Source organism: Triplophysa dalaica, chromosome 21 (assembly GCF_015846415.1).
Source record: "Triplophysa dalaica isolate WHDGS20190420 chromosome 21, ASM1584641v1, whole genome shotgun sequence".
Taxonomy (NCBI): Eukaryota; Metazoa; Chordata; class Actinopteri; order Cypriniformes; family Nemacheilidae; genus Triplophysa; species Triplophysa dalaica.
Genome location: NC_079562.1, coordinates 19461800 through 19480902, shown reverse-complemented (window position 1 = coordinate 19480902; position 19103 = coordinate 19461800). Strand labels below are relative to the sequence as shown.

Sequence of the window (19103 nt, the reverse complement as noted above, 5' to 3'; positions counted from 1 at the left end):
GTTGGATTTCGTCTCGCAGAGGGCTGCATAGCGATTTCTCGTAGAAATCTCGAAGACCGGTGGCGGCGGTGGGGGAGAGTTCATCGCTCCGGTCCTGGATTTCGCCTCTCGCAGTGTGTGTGCAGGTGCAGGAGTGAAGTTCATTTCGGCTAGTCGTGCTCTTGAAGCCTGGGATCTGTGCATAGAAACACGTGGAGTAGAAGTGATAGGAGTATTACAATCACGTCAAACACTTACCGCAGCTTTGCGAGCGTCAGCCCGGGATGTTTCCAGCGCTGTTTTACATTCTCGCAGACGTGTTTGCCTCTCGAGTAGATCGTGGATCTGCTTCTCCAATGCTTCCAGTTCTGACTGAAGTGCGAAGAAAGATTCATCATCTGCACTCAAAGGTAACGTTAAACACATATCTGAATCATTAGCCATTAGTGATGTCATTATGAGAACAGTGAGTTAAGCAGTAGAGGCAATATTCAGAGACTAAAGAGTGGGAATGCTAACAGCCTGAGTGCTAATAGCGAATGGTCGTACAAAACAAATTTATCTGTGCGTTATATGACGATATTTGGTATGTGATACACTTAAGGATAGGTTTAACCCTCTGTGAGTTATCAATTTAGAACATAAATATTAAGAAATAACAGGAATTAATGATATATTTAGAAAAAGTTTAACGGAGCTCTGTCTCAAACCACGCTCTCTCAGCAAACAGGAAGTAGCCTTACTGTTACAAAAACATCCCTAGCTCCCCTTGGGGGTTGAATACAACTGATAATGATGTGAGCTCAGAAAAGACATTTGTGGTTATTTCATTATAAATGTTATGTTATATTTGTCTGACCTACACGTGACTCTTTGATTTAATTGTAAGTAGGATGACTGAATGATCATAATCAATGTCAAACCGACCAAAACAATCAATTTAAGTGGGGGTTGAATAATTTTGAACACAACTGTAAGAACATAAACAGACCCAATTAGAGCAAACGGAGGCTGTGTTTATGTTTTTAATATATTTTGATATTATTTCGGGTGCTGGGTCAAATTCATTCCTGCCAAATGCTGACAGGTATGGTCATATGTCGTTTTACACGATTCAATATTAACATAAATTATACGCAAAGCCTTTTCATCATTTCTCGGAAAAGAATTACTCATTTTAAGAAAAATCACAGGCTTCACTTATACCGTGCGAGTGCGCCAAATGAAATACAGATGTGGGGAGGTCATTTCTAGATCACAGCAGATCCCCAGATAATACTTATCCTGTGCAAATAGGGCTTAAGTTACATTTATCATAATGAACATTACAAAGAGAGAAAGAACAACCGATTAAACTGTACCCGTCTGTGCGCTACTTTTTTTGTGCTGTCTATTGAAATATTGAAATGTCTTACCTGATATATTCAGAAAGAATAAAGGCATGTCTGCATCCATTTTACATCCTTTCGGATCACGGAGTTCGCACCACCTTTGAAATTCCTCGCCAATATTACTCAACTCTTTTCATTGTTACAAAGCAGATGTACATGAGACATATTGACTATTAGCAAATCAATTAAAGACCTGTAAAAACAAGAAAAAGGTGAAAACACAGAAGATAGAACATACCCGCATACCACACACAATATGCACACATACTAACACACATAGACATAGACACACGGAGGGACACACCGACATGCAGGCAAAGTGAAAGCACACATTAAAGATAAAGGAGAGAGAAACACAGGTCAAATATTAAACAGACTATAAATTCCTATATGCAATATTAATTATGTAAAACTTTAAAATTCTAATTCTAAAGCAGCCCCCTGGCCAGGCAAATAGTTCAAAACAGTATGCAAATGGTGGCGAGGAACCCAAAACTCCAATCGAGAAAAAAAATCAGGAGAAGCCAGTCCCAACCAGGGGATTCCAGTTCCCCTCAGGCAAAAGCTGATGCCTCTGCACAAGCTCGACAGTGCTTGCACAAAAAGTAATAAACAAATAATCAAATTTATTTATTATTAAAAAAAAATAAACTTACTACTAATACTAATTACCTTACTAATAAAGTAAATTATAGATTTAAGATTATCATTAATAATCTTATAGCACTTATAATTTTGCAGTGAAGTCGTGTCTGTCATGATCCCGTTCTTCTCTTTGTGTTGTCTGGCGTGGGAGGTGTTATGTTTGTTTTGTCGAGCACGTGCGATCCGTGTTTAGCGGCTAGCACACGGTCGGTGTCTACGTCATTTACCACGCCCTCGCGTTTTCTCCGTCAGGGCTTTCCCCTCACCGGTGACTTGTTTGTTATTATCACATTCACCTGCCTTCTATTACCTCCCCTTAGAATTACCTTTATAACCCCTCTGTTTTCCCTCGTTCCTTGTCTGACCGTTGCATGTTTTTGCCAGCTCAGACTGCCTACGATCTAGCGTGTACTAGACGTCCTTAGCCTTAGCCTTAGCCTTGTCACGTCCTAGCCTTAGCTCTTTGAGACAACTATCCTAGTTCTCTGTTTTTCTTGCTGCCCTGCCATGTAACATTTCCCGCTACACCTACAACAGATCCCGTTGGCGTTCCGGACTGCGATCTCCTGCTTCACCAGGCTCCACCATTGCTCCTGGATTCCACCCGTTACCAGGCACTACAGATTCTCTCGCCTAGCGAACTCCCGGTCGAGCTTCCTCCCCGGAAACAGTTCTCTACAGATTCTCTCGCAGAGCGAGCTCCGGGTCAAGCTGCCTCCCCGGACCCAGTTCTCTACAGATTCTTCCCCGTGGCCCGCAGGGGGTCGTCTGTGGTGTGTTATTTACCGGACTGTGGTGGAGTTGTTTACCTGTCAATAAAGCCTTGTTTTTGCCCCGAACTTAAGTCTCCCCATGTCTGCCATGACAGTGTCAGGTCGCCGATTCCCATTCTCCGCTCTTCCATCAGGTCTAGACATGAACTGAATCCTGCTCGCTGTGGTAACCTTGGAACAATGAGACAAGACTGGCTGAGAGAAGATAATTATTTTTCACTCTTTGATGCAACATGTACATCGATTAAATTCAAGTTTATTTATATAGCGCTTTTCACAATGTGTATTGTTTCAAAGCAGCTTTACAGGGGCAAACAGGAAAACAGAAAAGTTAAAACACAGCACAGTGCATGGTATTTATCATCAGTTGTTGTTGGAAGTGTTTCTGGTTCCGGTTGATCTAACTAATCCAGCCTAAACCATCAGAGGATTTATATTATGGAAGTGTAGTGTATTGATATATCTGGATAGAAACATACACTTGTTTCTTGTTTATTTCATTTTATTATTCTATTTCATTTATCCCATTTATTACAATATTCATCATATGTATTCATTCCTTTATTTTATTATTCGCTTCTATTCATATTATTTGCTCCTTACTTTCCTGTTGTTTAACCTCATTGGGAGTTGTATTGTGTCTTATGCTGATATGAGTATCCGTTGGTCTCCATCTCAAGGTTCATAATAATGTCATGAGACAATGTTTTGATACTGTAATCTTGAATGGTTAAAAACACATATTGAATCTGTTTCTAGTCAGACAAAGTTTGGCAGAGCTTGACTGAGCATCAACGCACAACTAAGATTATTCAATAAATCATTTGTCTGTCTATTTACCATCACTTCATCTCCTGCCTGCTGTTCTTCCTTTCAGCTCTATATCTCCCTGTTGTTTGGGTTAAAGGATTGACTCACAACGGAGTTGATATCTCCAGGTGTAATTTGTTCCTGACGGAGAGAGATCTAGTGAAACTGGACTCAAAGTTTAGATCTATAAGATCTACAAGCCATATCTCATAGTTGGATTTTATCAGTTTAGTATCAGATTAAAAAGATGTGTTTTTAGTCTAGATTTAAACTGACAGAGTGTGTCTGCCTCCCGGACAGTGCAGGGAAGACTATTCCAAATTTAAGGCACTAGATAGGAAAAGGATCTAGCACCTGGACTTGATTTTGAAATTCTAGGTATTACCAACTGACAGGATGCCTGAGAGCGTAATGCACGTGAGGAACTGTAATACCATGTAGGGCTTTATAGGTAATAAGCAAGATCTTAAAGGTAATGCGATGCTTTATAGGTAACCAGTGCAAGGTTGAATGAACCGGGCTATTTTATGCTCATATTTTTTTTGCATGTCTAAGAACTTCAGCTGCTGCGTTTTGGACCAGTTGGAGTTTTTGTATTAAGCCAGCAGGGCAACAACCTAACAGTGCATTAAAATGATCTAGTCTAGATTTGTAATACTAATTATTGTTTCTAATTCTAAATCCTATCACATTCCCTTTTTCTTTGTAAACTCATCAGTTCGTACTTTCTTGGTTTTCACAACTCACGAAACCCCAGATGTCAACACTGCTTGCCGATTAAAAGTGAAAGTAGTTAACGTCGCTATAAATAATAGTAAGTTTCCAAAAAATTATTTCTGTATACAATGCTACCCGTCAGCCGCAGCATCCACAGGGGGGCTAGCAGATGGATCCTCTTTGTTCCGTTCACGAATGTAACAAAATGACGTATAGACGAAAGACACTAAATAAGGATTTCCAGAGAAACACTACCCGACAAGGAATATTACAAACAATTATTACAAGCTTTCCGTGGTGAATCCAGCAAGGGTAATGACAAAGTTTTAAAAGCTGTTCATTCATGTACGTCCTCAATAATTGGTTTGGTTTAAGTTCATTTTTGTTTAAAAAATGTACAGATTGCCACTTTTGAGAGAAATAACTCAACGAGAATAGGGCTCTGCTCGGACCCTTATCATTCACAAAAAGATCAAGGACATGCATTAAGTAAATAGAAGGAGTTTGGATTTTATTAATTTTCATTTGGTAAAATGAGTTGCTTATGCAGTTCCATCATACAACCTCTCAAAGCCATACAGTAGTATTTTAATATAATTCAGTATTATTAAACAGTTATAAGCAGAATATTACAACTCACAGAAATCACAGCCACTGAGAGAACAAGCAACAAAAATACACAACATATACACCAGGGGTGGTTTCCCGTACAGGGTTTAAGACAAGTTTAAGACTAAAATAAATGTTTCACAAATAATACTCCATTTAAATAATATGAAGAATGTAATACAGTATGTGAGACTTTTTTCATGTTCTCATATTTTATTCTTACACCACTCGTCCATGAAGCAGCGGACGGCTCTCTCCGACGGACGGTCTGCTCACAAGATTCCACAGCATTAAAGACACTGAGCTCTTGTTGCCGCTCCTGTAATATGCTCTCACTGACCGCCTGTAGAATATATTTATGATACCGTATATTATTAAAGGTCATTGAGAATTATTCAGTAGAAATAAACAAATGTTGAGTATAAGTGTATTGGTATTTATCTTACTTGTATGTGAAAGCAACTGCCCCCACAGCACAAATAAACAGCAGAAGCCCCAGGGCCGCTCCAGCAGTCTGTCTTGATGAGCTTGTGCCTACAGTCACAAAAGAAGTAAAGGTTTGATTTCAGGCTTCCTACATTTGTATTTTGGGCTGCATGCTAGACAACACAAAATAATTAAGGATGACTTGATAGCACTATTTAAAAAATAAATCAACAGACGTCACAATAATATCTTACAAATCTTTTGGTTATGATAATTGACATCGAGACACCATACTTCAGAACTGGGTTACTCACCTACATTTACGCTGACCTTTGCACTAGTTACAGCCAGGCTGACATCATTGGTCAGAGATACATTAATACAGAAGGTGCCAGAGTCATTAAAAAACTGCCGTAACACCATCTGACACTCAGGTGTTGGAGTCACAGCAGTACATATTGTCTGTACAGGGCTGATGCAGTCGGCGTCAGACACCACAGTGCACACTTGATTGGGTAGACTGCAGAGAAATAAAATACACTTTGTATAATATTAAATCATCTTCGAACAGTGAATCAATGCAGATGGTGTGATTCCGCAAGACATCCATGTAATACAATACAATACATACAATATATATTATTTTAACTGTCTGATTGAAGCTCCATTACAATAATAGAAACTGTAAAACGGTGCTACAGAAACAATCTCGAATTACAAAACAATGAACGGAACTCCTTTTAGTCCACTGCACTGAGATTGTTTGTTCATAGTTGTGTCTGACAAGTGAAGCAGAGGCTGTATACCAGTCATCCTCAATAGGCGGACCGGATCCGGACCTTTGCTTGTTTCATCCAGACCACAAGACATAGGCTGATAAACCATTTAAACCATTTGAATATTTTGGTTGTTTAAATTGAGCCGCATGTCTACACAATGGAGGATCACATCACACGCGCTCTCAGGAACATTTATGAAATTTATATTTTGCCACTAATCACTTTAACTAATGCCAAACACGCTTCATTTGAACCCTTTCCGCTCTGTGCGCGCTGCTTCTCCCGGACACACAACAGTAAACAAAATGCAGCAATATTAAATTATTTGTATCTGTCAGTCTGTTTACCTACTGTTTGTTATAGGTCTTCAACCTTTTATGAACCATGACGTTTTTATTTACATTTAGCTTCAGCATTATTGATCACCATGTAATCATTTGTGACCCTGTGAAAACCCAGGCTAAAGACTCATAATCTAATGAATTATTAGATAACAAGCATCAACTATTAATTTCAAGCATTATTTTCAATCTTTAAACCGGCATTATGCAGTTAATTTTTAAGTTATTGTTGTTAAATTTTCAAAGAATATTCTGTATGATTTTATGTAGAAAACTGTAAAAAAAAAAATTGCTGGGTTTTCAAAAGCAGGGTCACATTTTGTGATGAACAACGGTCTAATTGGGAAATGATTTAAAGATAGAAGTAGTTCTAATATGGAAAGGCTAATTTAGGAAGTAACTTTGTTTTCTGTTTATGATGAGAACATTTTAATTGTTACATTACGTATGCTGTTTGTATGTTGTCAGTCTTTTATTTATTTAGAAAATATGAATTATCAGACTTCTATTAAGAGGGCATTCCCATAAAGCTACAGAGCCTACAATACATACAAACGGTTGATATCAAAATATATATAAATGGCGTGATAAAAAAATCATATCTTTTATACAGTAGCCTATATCCAACTGGACTAAATTGACTACATTTTTATTTTCAAAAAACATATTTTCCGGACCTCTGTTTGGAAGAAATTATGAAGACCAGACCTCTTGGAACTTTAATTGAATAGCCCTGCTGTATACAGTATAAGATGATATCGGTGTTGTCGGATAAAGCAAACGTTCAGGCACATTCTTGAATGTGAATATTTACCTTCCTTGACATGTGACTGTGAGATCCACAGCATTCTGCTCCAACTCGGTGGTGACCACATTATTCACCTCCACAATCTCAACGCTCTCTATTCTCTCTGAATGAGAGAAAGAAACATATGCCATTTGTTACGTTAAATAGTCATGAATGAAATCTCGGGCAGTATTCTACACAAAGCAAAGGGACTATCAATGACTCTCCTGATTTTGCCAAGCGAGAGATGTCTCTGGAACAACATTTTAATCAACCAATCAGATTTGAGTTTACAGTTCATGTGAAGTTTAAGCTTTCAACTATGCTTTGGGGCTTGTACACTAAAGTTATTCACGTTTCATTTCCCTCTGATTTCCGGGTAACTGTGGGGTTAGGGGGGTATAGGTTTTGTCAGCAAGATGTTGTCCCAGGGACATCTCTTACTTGGCAAAATCAGTTTGAGCTGAGCAAACAGATTGTTTTTCACTTATGATAACATATTTGTTATTCTAATGGTTTGTACACTCTTCAAAATAAAGGTGCGATGCCATAGAAGAGTCATTGGTTGCACTTTATTTTACAGTCCTGTTTCCCATGTACATACTGTGTACCTGTTATAGTAAACATTATTACTGGGTCATAACTAGGTAGTAAACCTTATCCCATCTTGTCACTATGTACTACCCTAAGAAAGAACTGGGTCATTTACTGTATGTACACTGTAGGTACACGTACTGTAAAATAAAGTATAACCGTTCCATTTTTTGTTCCAAACAGAACCATTCAGTCAAAGGTTCTGAAAGAACCATCTCTTTCTTACTTTTTATAATCTGAAGAACTTTTTTTCACCACAAAGAACCTTTTTTTAAACAGAAAGGTTCTTCAGATGTTAAAGGTCCTTTATGTAACCAGAAGGTTCTTCTATGGCATCAAAGATCATTTTGAAGCACCATTTTTTTCAAGAGTAGCTCAATTTCTGTCTGTATTCAAAAAATCATTAATGGCTGTGTCTAAGAATATAATATGCATGAAAGAATTATTTGAGTTTGTGTTTATTTATTCAGCTTTATCACAGAGTTTTAACACAAATTAAAAGTAATTCCTATTCAGACGTTTCAAGCATCAGTGAGATTGAAATACTTACGGACAACATCAATAGTTGTGGAGAAAGAGCCGTAGCGATAAATTAAACATGTGTCTTCTGCGAATTCTGGTGCCTGACGCTTTGCAATGACTAGCGCGGCCTGTGTGGGATCAGTGACTGTCTCACTTACAGTGGCTTCGGATACACGACCTAAAACACATGAAAAAATGTCAGGTATTCCACCGTTCATTAATTCATTCCAAGCATTTATCAAGCTCTGGAGGTCTAAATGAAGTTGCTTTACTGTCAGTGGCTTGAGTCGCTTCATTGGTTTCAGCGGTAGCTTCGCTGATGATGTCTGTGAAATCTGCAGCAGGAATTAGTGACATTACAGCATCAGTGCTAAGAACGTTCACAGGTGTCATGGTCTCCATCACAGCGGCGGCAGCAACAGTAGCAGCAGTAGCAGCAGCGGGGGATTCTGGGAGAAGAGTTGCACTCAGATTGATTATAACCTCATCTCCCTCGGCAGCTGAAACTAAGGTGGAAGCCTCAGAAACACTGAATTCTGTCACAGGTTCAGCTGTGATGAGTGGAGCAGCAGCTTCAGCTGCGACTGCAGCAACTGTTGGCTCCTCCTCCTGAGCACCAACAGCATTCACTTCTGCTTCTGTGCCGGCTGCCACCGCCAGCTCATTACTTGCTACAGTGACTTCATCAGCTGCTTGTTCTACCATGACTACAGATTCAACAGACACAGCATCAGCTTCATCCGGCAAAATGGACGAGGCTTGCAGATCCCCTGGGAAGAAATCAGAGATCATGTTCGAACATCTGTCTGGAAGCAAAACCTATTGAAAGCGCGTTATGGTCTGAGAGCCCTTCATAATGATAAGAAGTTAGACCTGTCACTATTGACAAGGTTGGTAAAGTATTCTGACAACTATTTTAATAAACAATTTAAAAGGCATTCTTCAAGTAAAGTATATAAAGCAAGTTCATAAAATGAAGATGTGCTAGTAAAATGATTGTCCTTTGATCTCCACTACCACCATCACCTCCACTTGAACTCTTTCCTCGTGGTCATTTATGCCAAAATCTATCTCAAGCATACAGGATGGGGGAAAATTCTGCTACAGACGATATATGTAGTTGTTTCTTGGTATCCTCTAACAAAGTAGAGTTTCTGGTTCGAGTGGAGCATGTTCTGTCCGTCTCCAATGCTTTCCAAACATTCCTGAATTCATGCACTCTGTGATCGCTGGACTGTTGACTTGCTGGCTGTACAGTCAACTTTCAGGGACGCACAACATGTGGCCGGACGACAGTTAGTTAAACTATGATCTTTTTTATGGTCATTTTGTACCTATGTCAAGATTATACACGTTTCAACTACTTGAATTGTGGTGCAGTGTTTGGTGGCGAGTCTGTAAAATGGGATGTTTCCTGAGGTTCTTTGGTAAGACAAAAAAAAAAAAAAAAAAAAAGAGATATAAAATAAAATGAGACACAAGCAATAAAAGTATTTAAGTATCTTATTTCAGAATGTTTCCTATAGATCTAAATTATCACAACACATCTATGACATATGTGACCCAGGACTACAAAATCAGTCTTATGAGTCAATTTTTCGAAATTTAGATTTTTACATAATATGAAGGCTGAATAATGAAGCTTTCTATTGAGTTGTTAGAATAGGACAATGTCTGGCTGAGATACAACCATTTAAAACTCAGGAATCTGACAGTCCAAAAAAATCTAAATATTGAGAAAATTGCCTTCGAAGTTGTTAATGAGGGGCACTGTGGCAGGACATCCACTCACAAAAATAAAGTTTTTATATATTTAAGGTAGGAAATTTACAAAATAACCTTATGGAACATGATCTTTACTTAATATCCTAATGATTTATGGCATTAAAGAAAAATGTATAATTTTGACCCATACAATGTATTTTTATATTTTACTGAAAATGTTTCCGACCTACTTAAGACTTCTTTTGTGATCCAGGGTCACACATGCTTTTAAAAATGTGGCTCACTTTGCCGCATGATAAAGATAAGTTGAGTCAGTGGGTAAATTGAACATATGGGGATAAACTGATGGAATCAAAACCAGGTTTTTTAAAGATTTGCCTTCTAAAAATGTCATTTAATAATTATTTTCCCTTACAAACACTAATAGCGCTTTTCTTACAACCAAATTTAGAGAATATTTGGTGTACTTTGGTGTACACTGTCCATAAACTCAGTATACTAAAGCAAACATGATAAACTTAACAGTTATGTCATATTATACCGGTTTAAAATGTAGAAATTTAAGTTAACTTAAGTGTCGACACCGGCTCAAGCATATGGCTTACTTCGGCCCATAGCTGCTATTATGCAAAAAAAAACTTGCTAGATTACAAATTCAGGCTAATATTTATTCAAATTATTTACATTGCTTTGAAAAGCCAAAAACAGCTTTGAAAGTAAATTGATGCGGTTCAATTCTCTCATGTGCTTCACCTTTCAAATTCTGGCAGAAAGAATGTGTGATTCCAGAATGTATGGTCAAATGGCAACATAAGTGTTTAGTAGCTGAGATAGCCTACATTGGGTGGATCAGCTTGGCCACTGGCTCATCTTACTCAACTCTTCCCTACTGTAGCATTAAATGCTGTTGTGGTATAGTATTTCTGTTGCTCATCTATGTAGTTATTAAGGTCGAGAACAACACTACAATTTTATTTGGGGATTTCTTCATATTGGGTACTTAAACTTTTGTGACAATAATTACCTGTGTCTGGAGCAGGTGTAACAGTGATGACTGCTGAGGTTGGGTTGGGTGTACAGTTAGATAAGATGGCTGCCATAAGAAGTACCTGTGGCCTGAAGGATCCAGATGTAAGGTATGTGTGGGTGACTATAGGATCCCGGGATATAAGAGTACCGCTATTGTCCCCGAAGTCCCAGTTGAAGGTGATGTCTGACCCACTGAGGTAAAGGGTGGGGTCATGCAGGTTGATGCTAAATGACACAGCCGTATTCTGGATAAAGCTTTGGTCACCCTGTGTGATATCACCAACCTGGGACAATGTCACTGCAAATGGTATCTGATCTAAAGGTAGAAAATGACATCTGGTTACTAGACTTACTAAAGGACAAAATGTGCTTGTCCCCGATTAATTGTGCATGTGACCAGTTCATTTCAGCCTGGGCTTAAAGGGACTGTGTACCCTAAATTAAGATGTAGTCACCCTCATGTCGTTAATCCCCTAAGGCTTTCTTTGCTCTTTGCAGACTAGGTTGAAAGAAAAAATGTCCCTACAATGGCAAAGTATTTTGCCTTCTCAAGTTTCAAAACGATGCTAAAAAACCATTGTATATAAGGATTTTTCTTAAAATCAAATTTCATTCAAAGTAAGAACTTGGAAGGCATAAAAAATGGAAAAGCAAACTAATCAATAATTTGATGAAATCCTGAATTGTGCCATCTGTCTCTGTGCGCTTTAACAAGAGTACACATGGAAGTTTCTAGTCTGCTTTGTGAAACCTTGATTAGCTGTTCAGGTGTGTTTAACTAGGGTTGAAGCTAAACTTTGCAGGACACCAGCCCTCGGGGACCAACTTTGGACACCCCTACCAGGGTGATTACATAATGACTAGATGTTTCCTCTTTAGCTAAACTTTCTCAAGTTGGTTATTAATTACTTACCCGTAATGGAGAACTGGACAGATGCATAACCAAGAGGAATGAACTTGTTCTTCCCCCGACAATGATAAATGACTACCTCCATAGTATAAGAGCCAACAGGCTCTCTGTTTGTGTCAATGGTTATTAGAGAGGAAGGACCATCAGCTACCTGCCAATATTTACCTGCAAGAGAAATACAGCAACCCATCACAGACAGCAAAATCACAGATGGTACTGTATCTCTTTTAAAAGCTGAATTAGTTCTATATGTCTACATGACATCTGACAGAAGACAGCTCAGATCAGGGCCGGGCTGGGAAACAAATTCAGGCCGGGATATCCCACACTCATCCAGGCCATAAACCACAAATCAACTTTTTATTAAATGTAGAATGCTTTGTAATCATCACACAATACTTTATCAATCAGGGCCGGTTCTTGCCAGGTTCAGAAGGGTGGGCTAGCAGGTATCCTAGGTGGGCATATACCCCAATCAGAAAAAAAGGAAGAAATAATTTAAACCCTTATAGTTTAGTTTGAGATTTCAGTTTCTGAGTTTTTATGTGCATTTATTTGCCGAAAAAGAACTGGATAAAACTGAAATATCGCAAAAAAACAAATCAAATTCATATTTAGTTTTAAACAACACAAAACTAATGTTTGTAGGTCTCCATGTATTAGAAAAAGATAAAAAGATAATTTATGAAATGACCCTGCTTTTTTAAAATTAGTCTATTATCATGCAATCAAGTCTTTCATATTGCTGTTTGTTGACTTTCAACAAACTCTGCAATATATTACTTCAGTAATGCAGGATTTAAATTATTTATGGTGTTATAAATATATAAAACCGACATTCATTACAGAAGACTGCAAGATTAAACCCAAAATAATTATTGTTTATTATAGCCCTTTATGCAAATTGTGTATGTAAAATAAATAGATGCCTATTAGAAGAACATTCCCCATCACTGACAATCACTGACTTCTGTTTAATTTTCGCAAAAAAAACTCTGATTTCACTGCACAGTGAACTTTACATCATATGTGCTGTTGTTTATGAGGTCCGTGAGCGGGCAGTGCGCCTAAACGAAACTCGTTTGCACAGTGTTTCGCTACAACCTTGGGGTGTTTGATATGGAGGGAGACAGATTTATTGGTAAAGCTTGATCTTTCAGTCATTTGATGGCAGATAAGTTAAAATCTAGCCTAAATATTGCAAGCAAATAATAGCGTTTTTTAATGTTACCGCTCCTTCTTCACAAAATAGCATCGCAAAAACTCGTTTTTACTGCACAATTAATTGTCAGTCTTTTATGGTGTGCTTTACTTACAAATGTCAAGAGCACGTTATTTTAGCACGAAAGTACGTCAATATTGATGTGTGAGCACGAACCTCTCTGCACGCAAGCGGATTTCTTTTGCTCACGCACAGAACTGGACACGTGCCCTTAGATTCCCTGAGCATAAGCAGAGAGCTAAAGAAATCACCATGCGAGCAACGTACGTTTGCGCTACAATAACATGCTATCGACATTTGTCTGTAAAAAAGACACAGCTGACTGGCAGCAGGCCAAATGAGCCGATAGGCCACTGGGAATCGCCCCGGTTCCCCGATGAACAGTCCGGGTCTGGCTCAGAGAAGTATTGCAGATGAGCAAAAACTTTTTTTGCTGAAGTAAAAATGGATATCAAATAGACACATCCCAGATCTATATGTATCAGTCAAATTCAGTCACAGAAAACATTTAGACAAATTACAAGCCTATTAAATTTGAATTGTTGTGTATATCAGACAAGTGGTAAGGAAACAAGTCAATTTCTCAAAACAATCTAATCAGTATTTCAACCAGAGATAACCATATTTTTTGCCTTGACTACTGAATTCATGGGGAACATTTTGGTTGTAGTCGATACAACTTTAGAGCTTTTAGTCAAAAATTCAAATAAACTTATTACAGTGATACAGAAGCATGATTGTGAATGTTTTTGATTAAGTAATGTGGATACTGCATTCATTCATTTATTTATCTAATTAGAAATTAGATATTATTTATTAGAATGATCTTGCTCGTTGTATAAACACCATGCACTGTGCTGTGTTTTAACTTTTCTGTTTTTCCTGTTTCCCCTGTAAAGCTGCTTTGAAACAATACACATTGTGAAAAGCGCTATATAAATAAACTTGAATTGAATATTTCAAAAACCAATGTAAAAATGATGAAATTCTACTCAAACATTTTAGGGTATTCACTGCAAAAAATGACTTTCTAACTTAGTCTTTTTCCTTGTTTTCCAGTTAAAATGTCTACAAATTCTTGAATCAAGATACAGTTTCTCGATGAACAACATGACCTAAGAAAATAAGTCTTGTTTTTGGGGAAAAAATATTCAATTCAATTTCAGTGAATTAGTGCTTAAAACAAGCAAAAAAATCTGCCAAAGGGCTAAACAAAATAATCTTGAATTAAGGTTGCCCTTTTTTTTGTCACTCAATTCAAGATTTTTTGCTTGTTTTAAGCACAAATTCACTGAAATTTCATATACTTTTACTAAAAAGAAGACATATTTTCTTAAGTCAGTATGCTCATCAAGAAAATGCTTCTTGATTCAAGAATGTTTAGACATTTTTACTTGAAAACAAGTAAAAATGTTTTTACATTTGTAATATACTGCAGATTTAAACCCATTCTTACCCCATGTCTTCCACACGTAAATGAATCTGGGCTTTTGGCTGGAAATCTTTGTGAAGGGTGTTCCATCAGGAAAGACACCCGTCCATTCTTGAGGGACGTTGGGCTCAGGGTATACAGCCTGACCCACAGTGTATGCTGTTCCTAAAAGAAAAAGAAATCTTAGCACTCATATACTGTATATTATTCCATGCATGAAAACAATTAAATGCCACCATCTGTTCTTCAGTATAAATCGGCGGTGACAAAGAATAAAGCATTGACATGATTTGTAAATGCATTACAGAATTTATTGGATAACTAACCATTAATAGTACAGTTTCTAGCCCACACCACTTGTCCATCAGGGAGTACCGTCTGATTTTGAGGGAACTGAACATCAATGTTGAAGGTAGTTTGTGCTCCTGTCAATGTGGGAGAATCACTTCTCAGCTTAAATGTCACTTCCCCACCTATGGCACATAGTTAAAGAAACAATTTGTAGCATCTCTTGCATGTCTTTTACAAAAATTGAATCACAGAAACTGGAAAATATATTAAGCCTTGTAAAAGATTCGAGTCTATGTTGTGTGTATGTGTGTCTATTCAGCTGCAGACAAAATTAGGAGATCATTTTAAACCACCATTTCAGTGTTTCTGATTTCACTTTTTATAGGTATTTGCTTCTATAAACTGATCCTTTTTGTTTCATTCTGTGAACAACTAATAATATTTCTCCCAAATATCAAATAAAAATCCTGATTTTATTTGCAGAAAATGAAAATGGGAGAAACGGGTGAAAAGAACAGAAAAGATACTATGTATTTTTTCAGACCTTAAATACTGAATAGAAAACAAGTTCATATTCACTTTTAAGCAACACAACAGTCTGATTTCTACATGTATTTAGGAAAAGTTCTAAAATTATTTTTATTTGATAACCTGGATTTCTAATCACAGTGTTCATGTGTCTTGTGACGGTGTCAGTCTTCACATTACTATTGGATTACTTTATGTCATTCCTGAGGTTTGAATCTGGTGAAATTGAACAGACACTGGACTGGAATGACCACAATACATCTAGAAATTGTTTAGAAAATTTGGAAAAGTCTCTTCATTTATTTGTGTGCCGCAATGACAGCTATTCTTGGCATTGTAGATGTCATTTTGTCCAGACATGGCATTCACCATAGATGTGTCACGGTTTGACTGAAGGAGAACCCAATTGCAGGCAGACAGATGGTAGAGGGGTTAACACGGGTATTTATTATTAAAACAAGAAACAAAACAAAGACCCACGATGGGGTAAAACCAAACAAACAGAATACGGGTACAAGACTAACTAACACAATACTGAATTAAACAACACTTGATATAAACTAAACTTAAACTCTTACTAAGACGAGGGAACGGAAACAAGGAAACAAGAAAACAAGAAACAAGGAAACAGGAAACACGGAAACAGGAAACAGGAACAACGGCTTAGCATAGCGCTACAGGTACACTGAACAGAATACAGGCAAGGTAAGACGTACAATGAACCAGCACAGGGCAATGAACACGAGGATGTTTTAACGGGAGACAAATCAAGAGGAAACAGGTGCAGGGGATAAACTAATTAACACGAACTAGAAAACCGGAGGGTAGGAACGATGACGCCGACCCGAGAGAGAGTAAGGTGGCAAATAGGTGCCAAAATCGTCTCTCTCCCACATGAAACAGAGGATCCTGTATGATTCCACCTCTAGACCAAGAAATACATGACAAGGAGAGGTGGAATCATGACAAGATGTGGATGGATTGTCAAGGGCACTTCTCCTTATGGTGTTATCCCACAAAAGCTCAATAGGGTTAAAGTGGTAGTTCACCCAAAAATTAACATTTCTTCTGCAGAACACAAAAGAATATATTTTGAGTACTGTTGATAACCATACAATGCAGGTCAATGGGTTCTGCCGTTGTTTGGCTACCAACATGATTCAAAATCTTTTCTTTTGAAAGTTGAAAAGAGGGTGAGTAAATGATTAGTGGTTAAATGGTTTAGTTTATCTTCTATTATCGACTATCTAAGTCTATATATATATATATATATATATATATATATATATATATATATATATATATATATATATATATATAATAAATATACTGTATATACGTATACTCAATTTCTCAAAACAAGAGGAATTATAAAAACTGAAAGCTAAATGCTCTAGCTCACACCGACCCAGAGAGCTACTCTGGAGTGAGTTTGTGAGTTTAGAACTCATTTGGTCCTTGCCTTAAAGGCATGCACAATAAACTTTATGATTGGTTGCCACCCGTGAGCACATGTGTATCTCCCCCGTTTGCATTGCCTGCAGTTGCATCAGATGTATGATAGTCATGTGTGTGCACACAATACCTGTCCAACAATTTCTGTATCTTGGATCTCCATCTCTCCAGACCGGATACAAGTGTGAATTCCATGAACGATAATGTGAGAAGCGATTTCTGGATTCAGAAGGAGTAACTGTGGAAAATATTAAGGAAAGAATCCTTTCAACCGAGTTTTGAAATTTAATGTCAATAGGCAACATGGTTTCAAAATAAAATTACCTTTAATACATTTGTAGTTTACCATGTAAATATCATAACAGTGTTAATGCTCAAATATTATTCTATATTCACACTAAATTGTTATTGTGTTCATATCATGAAATTTTATAATGAATTTATGTTTTTTTAATAAGAATTGAAACTGCCGTTCTATCCCAATGGATGTTTAGTTTAAGTAATTGTGATGTTAGAGATGAGAAAGTATGTAGCCGTGAGAGTCACACGACCTACCCAATCCCATTCAATCCTTTTCATGTGACTTTCAGCTGAGTGTACTACTAAAATCCCAGGAATGAGGTAAAACCCTCTTGAGCTTTGACATTTACTCTGCCTTGTATGGGCATGTGGTTCTGAACCCTTAAGCCAATATAATAAGCCTTGTCATTTGCATATGTAATGTTGAGGTCTTTTTTTACAGACATCTTAAACTAGGTATTATCCTTATAGTTACAAACCAAACTATAAAACTTTGCTGTAGTTTTGTAGCAGGTTTGCCATCAACTTACTGTAGATTTACTTTACGATTTTGTTTTAAACATAAACATACATATTTCTTATATTTTCTTTCTAGAACAAGACTAAATATATTAGTTCAATTTCATTGTTATGTAAGTGTATCGCAAAAAGGTTTTAATTATTTTTACAAAAAAAGAAGACAAATATGCTTTGGAAGAATGTCATTTTTTGCAGTGTTGCTGTGTTAATGCCAGTCTCTTCTATTTTAAATCTCAAAAGTCAAAGTGCTTTAGCTTCGGAAAACAATAGCAAATTTTTCAGTGTAGTTATTTTGGTTTAGTTTATATATGTATTCTTTATTATAGACGTAATTTTATTTTTTTATCAGAAATGTTTATTTCAGTTGATCATTTTATGGACTTATTTCAGTCAATAGCCAAGGCAACACTTTTTTTTCATTTTTCAAAAATGACTTGGTCCTTATTGATTTGATTTTGATTACCAGAAATGTTTTAATAGTTTCAGAACCACAACAAGCCTGCTAATAGTTGTGAGTAACTATTCACATTAACTGCACTAAAAACTTCAGTGAAGTTTTAGCACTTCTATTATAATTCTACATATACCAGACTGTGACATGAAGTCTTGAGGATGCTGTTTTAAACTATAATTGGAGTTATATATAATGCAAGAGATTTCTAGATAAGGATTAAACAAATTTGTAAATAAAAAATATAATAAAATTAAAGATAAATATTAAAAAAACATGCTTTACAATTACTTGTTGTTTTTAAATACAAGATCGTGTGTATTGCTTACATATGTTGGAGAGAAATACTCACATGATAGTGTCAAAAGCAGAGCGATCACAATCTTCCTCATGATCAATATTTGCAGAAATGATTGTCACCGTGCCTAATGTTCAGCTTCACTATAGAGACCCTTGAGGTATCCTGCACTGTTTTAAATGAGATTAAGCCCCACCCACAGGTCATGACATAATAGGATGTTCCTTTCACTCCCTCTAGTAAACTTGCAAGAAACAATTTGAAAATGGTTCCACAAGATCAAACAATGTGATCAAACAAATATGAAAACTGCAGTTATTTGGCAAAACAGCGGCCGAAAGGTTTTGGTTCATATGGGCATACGTTGAGTTGCAAGTTTTTGATTTAATTTTATAAATCATGATTAGGATCGTTCAAATGATGTAAAATTTACATTACATTTAGTCATTTAGCAGACGTTTTTATCCAAAGCGACTTGCAGATGAGGGAAACAATGGAAGCAATTGGAACAACATAAGGACAACAAAAGCATAAGTGCAATAAAAAGAAAACTGGTCTCATATAGCCCAC

The 19103-nt window shown here is 36.9% G+C and overlaps 1 protein-coding gene across 1 annotated transcript; it reads right to left on the bottom strand.

Moving 5' to 3' along the window:
* Positions 1-244: 244 nt before the first annotated feature.
* Positions 245-18703, bottom strand: pmela (premelanosome protein a). The gene is made up of 15 exons (XM_056735627.1): positions 18588-18703; positions 17096-17203; positions 15018-15164; positions 14716-14856; positions 12041-12202; positions 11123-11443; positions 8646-9143; positions 8402-8551; positions 7285-7381; positions 5665-5870; positions 5371-5458; positions 5148-5267; positions 2825-2959; positions 1395-1563; positions 245-351 (listed from the first exon to the last, which is right to left on the bottom strand). Exons 1-14 carry the CDS (start codon positions 18625-18627, stop codon positions 1494-1496), a joined length of 2283 nt encoding a protein of 760 aa, XP_056591605.1. The 5' UTR covers positions 18628-18703; the 3' UTR covers positions 245-351; positions 1395-1493.
* Between the last annotated feature and the right edge of the window lie 400 nt (positions 18704-19103).